Source organism: Saccoglossus kowalevskii, chromosome 4 (genome assembly GCF_978046115.1).
Source record: "Saccoglossus kowalevskii chromosome 4, keSacKowa6.1, whole genome shotgun sequence".
Classification (NCBI taxonomy): domain Eukaryota; kingdom Metazoa; phylum Hemichordata; class Enteropneusta; family Harrimaniidae; genus Saccoglossus; species Saccoglossus kowalevskii.
This window is the reverse complement of record NC_140644.1, coordinates 26,269,823-26,276,077: the sequence shown is the minus strand read 5'-3', so window position 1 is coordinate 26,276,077 and position 6,255 is coordinate 26,269,823. Positions and strand designations below refer to the sequence as shown.

Sequence of the window (6,255 nt, the reverse complement as noted above, 5' to 3'; positions counted from 1 at the left end):
GACATACGCAAATGACTACAGAACATGAAACGGGTATTCCAAGGAGCAATTGTAAGTGATAAATGATAAAATTGGTGAAATGTTAACGAAAAATATGGTAAGATTGGCTTGTACGCATCATCGATAATTCCAAAAAAAGATACAGGTATTTTTTACTGTGACAATCTCGTTATTTCGACATGTGTTCATTCAATGAATCTGTTTCCGAGTCACAGAAAAACGGGGGTTGTCTAACAATGAAGTCGCTATCAGTGACCGGATATTATGACAGCCAGATTGGTGGGGAACTACGCTTATGTCATTAAATGTGACTCATATAAACTATATAATGCAGCTTCCGGGTGTGTCAAGGGTTTTTAGCGTGAATCATAAAAAACTATTACGCAGTATGAGAATATACATTGTATTAGTACAGAACAAGAATCAGTTTGTGGGGTAACCAGTACAACTGCAACTATTAACGTTAAAATCAAACTTTACTGTGAGAGATATCGAGAACGAAAGGGATCTGTGAGAGATAAGTTCAGTCACGATGGCACTGATTCGATCTTGTTGTTGTTGGGATGTTCGGAGTGGATCAATCGCTAGCGCTATTTACATGCTGGTAAGCACTGTTCCTCTCTCATAATTACGCATCATCTATTGCCTAACTTGTAATGCCACTGGATACCCAGGCCGGCAATACAAATATTGCTGGGCATAAACACAGTCCCTTTATCTAGGGATAGCGTCATAAATCAGAAGTATATTCTAATGTATACTTATACAAGTTATATTTCAGTTCCAAGCGCTAATTTCATATAGTAACCCATAGTAGTACCCCGTATCCACGTACTCAGTATATTCTAGCACCATGATACTCGCACCTTTAAGAATGTACCTTTATAATATTGTATACCATCTACAAACATGCAAACCAGCATTGTGACGTGGTTTAGAAAATGTAATTAAACTTGTACACCAGAAACATCGCATACACGGCCCGGCACGATACCACCACTATGTTATCGATTATACGCCGGTGATTAATAGTCGTAATAAACAGGAGATCGACTCGCGACTGAAATTGCAATTTTCGATGGCAAACGGATATTCCAAAACAATATACACAGGACGTATATAGAGTGGCGTTTCAGGTCTCATGCCACTAATTAACCAATGGCTGCTCGTAGCCCTCAATTTAAATGCCCAGCAAGAACCAATGAAATTTTTTAAATATTATTTTTCTCAGGTGCTCCCTGTTTGAGGGCGTAATCACCTGGGTCAGAGGTGAGACCAACATGTGGTCTTTTGTTTACTACTTAGCGGCTGTGTACCTGTGGGTTTATTCTGTGTGTTAATGGATGTTCTAATCTTGGTGTTTTTCCAGTGATTTCTCCTGGTGCAATCCAAATACAATAGGTGTGTCTTGTTTACCTGAGATTTGCAAGAGTTTGAGCTGGCCAACATGTTAGTTTTTTTCATATGGTTGATTACTGGCATGTTGATTTCCCATTTTTGAGCCATATTTTCAACTTTCTTCGTCATTTTCATATAGCAATCTCGTCATATGTTAACATTGTCGTCTATGGAAATTCAATTAGTGGTATGAGCCCTTCAAGAGAAGTCGTCGACTCGGAAGTGAAAAAGTAACGTGGGTATGACTCACCGGCGAATCTTCGTAAACAAAATGGCGCCATCATCGTTTTAAGACGAATACATTTCGTTTTTATTTCAACGACGTTCAGTACGAGTCTGTGTATTTTGGTATGAGGAAATATTGTTTCGAAGCCGCTTTCCGACTACATTGGCGGAAAACATGTATTATTCACATATATTACAGTGAAACGGTATGATCCGACGAACATATACTTTGAATACTTTTAACCTCGGGCACTCGAATCTAGAGTTATGATATGGTAAGGCATGGTCCTTCAACAACTGTTGTTGAGGGACTGGGGGGTAAAGGTCATAGGTTAACCTAATAACTCGATTCGAGTGCCCGTATTTTGAACCGTAGTGATCAAACTCATTTCCTCTAGGGTCCAATGGTACCCCAGTGTTGTCGATTTGTTGTCGAGTATCGTACAGATCACGTGTATCATATTCTGACGGTTGGGTCGACGTATTCTGCTGCAGAGGATCATTATATAACTAAAACATACATAGAAAATACTCACAATCAAATATGACACGTGGTAAAAATTTGCCCCTATAGATAAACCACACAAGAGAACAGAGAATCTGCACATACTGTATACTCTGACTTTCAGCGTAAATAACTTTCCACCAGAAATATTGGTTCATCCCTTAAGTATCAATGATGTGTACGTAATATCCATGGTAATATGCAGGCCTCATTAGTATGATAGTATAGGAAAATACAATAGAATAATTTTTACCAATTAATACTTATGTGTTATTGTTTATCAATGGCTTTCTCGTTCGTACTTTTGTTTACGGGCATTTTCAAGTTCGTGATTTGTCTGTTTTCAGATTTTCTGCATTATTGCTGTTACATATGAAGCCCGCCAATACGTACAGGTAGATTGCAACACAGACGACGCAGTCAGACATCGTGAGTACTGTATTCATATCGTTCACATCTTTTTCAGACTCAATGATAACATTGACATTCTAAAAGGGTAACGCCCTTTCATGCATTGTCGTAAGGGTTATAGTTGTGTGCTGTTTTGTGACGTAAACTCCTGTTCAATAGATGAAATTCAACAAATCACGTGACACGGTCTACATATAGTGTTAATGTTCAGAAATGTTTATTTATTTATTTATTTATTTATTTATTTATTTATTTATTTATTTATTTATTTATTTATTTATTTATTTATTTATTTATTTATTTATTTATTTATTTATTTATTTAGAATTTGACCTGATTAAAATTTTCAGTATCGTTCATTTCGTACGATATTCAATAATGGCGATGTTATCAGTGATGTTACTTGTTGCTATCAATATGGTAAGTCTGTGTAAAATCGCGGAGAAAAAATTTCTATGTTTCCTTTTATAGACATAATTAACATAATTGACATTTATCATACAATGAGTAAATTATAGTTTTTATTTGTAACTGGTGACTTCATTGCACTATTGATAGGAAGTAATTCGTAATAATGCGTGAATGTCATACCAAACAAACAACGTCCATATACATGCAGTCGAATGATACAAACTGCCACGTTAGTCGTGGACTTTTAATTTTTGCCATTTCCCGTTCGAGTTATTCGTTATTTACAAGTTATGCCGCCCTGTGATCCGTCTATTGTCTGGGTCCATTCTGGGAAAACAATCACAGAAAGTGACGTTATTACTGTGTGGAAGTGATAGATACGAGCAAATAAGCAAACTATCGAACACTGTGATGTTTATTTTTTTCAATTATATTTAATTTATTTGTAGGAGAGACGGAAGCTTTTCCTGCCTTGGCTTCTTGGTGTTGTTGTTTTCATTATTTCCGACATGGCGATTGATATATGGATTGCCGTAATAGAAGCACAATTGGTGAGTTAACTTAAATATTCTATCAGTTCTATTCTTGTCAGAAGACAGCACGACATTTTGCTAGAGGTATAGATCCATAAAGTCACATGATCGTTTCTCAAATTTCATGATTTTTTTAAATCTAAAATATTCATGTGGCATTTATTTATTTCACTCTCGAAACAGTAAAGAACAATATATAATACTAAAACATAGTTTGCATTTTGTCGTTTCAGAAGCACTACCCAGTGATGTACGGGACCATTCTGGCGCTAATTGTATCCACCTTATTGAATGTATGTACCCTTAATTTTGATTTATTTATAGATATTTGGTAAAATTCGTGGCGCAAATTCGCGACACTTGTTGATGAACAAATTGAAAGTGACGTGGTGCAATTTAGTACCACAGAATCTACTAGTATATCACGCTTAGAACGATGTGATAGGTCATCTTCTTAATACAACGACGTTTATGACAAGTTTAATAGGTTATCCTAGTGTTAGCCTCTCCCGGTTAAATACAAGCACATGTTGCACCCGTTAGTTAATTAGCTATGACACAAACTTTTAGCCTCCCCATTTGTGGTGACGAATTACAGTATCTCATGTCTGTGATTGCAAGGTTGTATTTCCCCCAATAGTTGCCATTGGCGACAGCGAACATTACAGGGAGAAGCCATACAAGTGCGTGCATGCGCATAACAATCCATGTCAAATTCAGCGGCAGGCAACGTGAGTGCGTGCTTACCGACCACTTAATCTTCATGACATTGAAATGACACTCAGTACATTTGCAAACGCCTTCATTGTTTTCTCTCTAATTTATGTAGATATACTGCATACTTTGCGTTACGTCACATTATCAAGAACTTGGTGATTATGAATATTATTACAACAGGATAATGAATTACAGTGATCGAGACATTGACAGAAAACTATGTAATGTAAGTGTCCCAGAATGCACCTATTTTTTCCGTTTGTTCTCTTGCTCTGCGTTTCGTTTCGCGCAAAGGACGCCGGGTACAACGAAATCTGTAATTTTTCTGTTTGTTCAATGTCGGCACAAAGAACATTTCAAATCATCGCAAACAATTTATATTTGACACGCATTTGGATACTAATATTTGGGGAATGATGTATTTAAGGTAGAATGCTACACAAGGGTAACAATATTTCCGGATGAAAAAAATAAAATAAAATATAATGGGGTTAACGTATCCCGTTAAAAGAAAATCGATCAATGAACTTCAGTGAAAATGGCATGTTTTGTCTGTTTCAGGGCATTTTATCATTGTTTCCTATAAAATAAATGTATCTCAATATCTTAATAATTTTTCTCAGTACATGTGGTGATAAAAAGATATATAGTGTCTTACAAGGTACTTTTTGGTGTCTAAAAGTATTAAGAATTGACAATATTTGTCAGTTTTTATCGAGAAAATGTGTTTTTCTTGTGGTCTATTGACACCGCTGCTAAAATGACGTTTTGTGTCATTTTCTCAACAAAAAAAGAAAAAAAAAACAGATTAAAAGTGAACCAAAAATATTCATATACCGTTGACTATTACTAAAACGAATAATAGTGAACAGATTTTGACACAAAATATTGCTTATGCTATATGCGCTAAATCTTGCGCACATAAACATGACCACGAGTAGCATCATACCTTAAAATTACTTCTAACGTTTCACTTGTATTTAATAAAACATATTTTGTGTCTTCCAGGGATATGGTGTGCCAGCAAACTACGATAGCCTGCTTCCACCTTATGATGTCAAAATTACGTAACAGGAAATACGTATCATGACTTGTATTACATGCCATAAGATGTAATTTATACATCAAGCTACGTTTTATAGCTTGTAGGAAAACATATTAAGCGGTTTGATATACCTTTATGATTTTCACACCGTTTTTATTGTTTATTTATAATTTTTAATAAAACATATAAACAACAACAGATCCATCTTTGTAATAGTCGAACATCAATGAATGTCCTCACTCAGGTAACCCTAAATAAACCACACCCAACGTAAACTTGTATGTAGTGTGCACATGGAGGGTTAACACAAATGATTAAATGCAATTCTTTCCTACATATGTGTTATGCTGTAAAACATGTTGAAAAAGCGGCATGCAATTTTAGCGAATTGTTGTAAAATGACGTAATAGCGAAATGTTGATTTAGCGAATCTTTCTTGTCATCATTGTTGATTCCTTTTTTGGCGGCCATTTTGAATTGATAATAAAGTCATTAGCGACATCTTGAATTAGCGAATCACTTCTCTCGCTAAATTCGCGAAAAAGACATGTTTTACAGTATAACATAACATCTCAGGTTTGGTAAAACGTGACAGGAGTAATCATGACATCAATAAACAATAGTAGTTTGTTATTAATAAATTCATAAGTTCTCACTTTGGATATTAACTGCAAGAAAATAAAGTCACGTGGGATACAAGATGGACACAGTTATTCCCTCAGTATGCTAAACTGTTGACAATAACGGACAGAAAGTCAGCAATTACAAGAATATGCTACAGGATATTGGCGAACAGCGAAATAGATATGTGTAACAGCAAATACTGTATGTGAATACTAGTAGTCAACTGCCTTCATTATGGTGAAATATACATTAGAATATAAGTGACCTCGTATCTGGGTCTCACAGGCAAGGCTCAAACAGGAAATAATGGTAACTTATCTTAAAGGGCGGTAGTCGTCGTGACGCGTCCTGTTCGACATGGGACTCATAGCGACGTATACAACGCG

General features: G+C 35.7%; 1 protein-coding gene across 1 annotated transcript; it reads left to right on the top strand.

Moving 5' to 3' along the window:
* Positions 1 to 392: 392 nt before the first annotated feature.
* On the top strand, positions 393 to 5,445 carry LOC100374281 (uncharacterized). The gene is made up of 7 exons (XM_085498587.1): positions 393 to 604; positions 2,476 to 2,557; positions 2,865 to 2,959; positions 3,400 to 3,501; positions 3,717 to 3,776; positions 4,313 to 4,426; positions 5,209 to 5,445. Exons 1-7 carry the CDS (start codon positions 533 to 535, stop codon positions 5,269 to 5,271), a joined length of 588 nt encoding a protein of 195 aa, XP_085354713.1. The 5' UTR covers positions 393 to 532; the 3' UTR covers positions 5,272 to 5,445.
* The last annotated feature ends 810 nt before the right edge of the window (positions 5,446 to 6,255 follow it).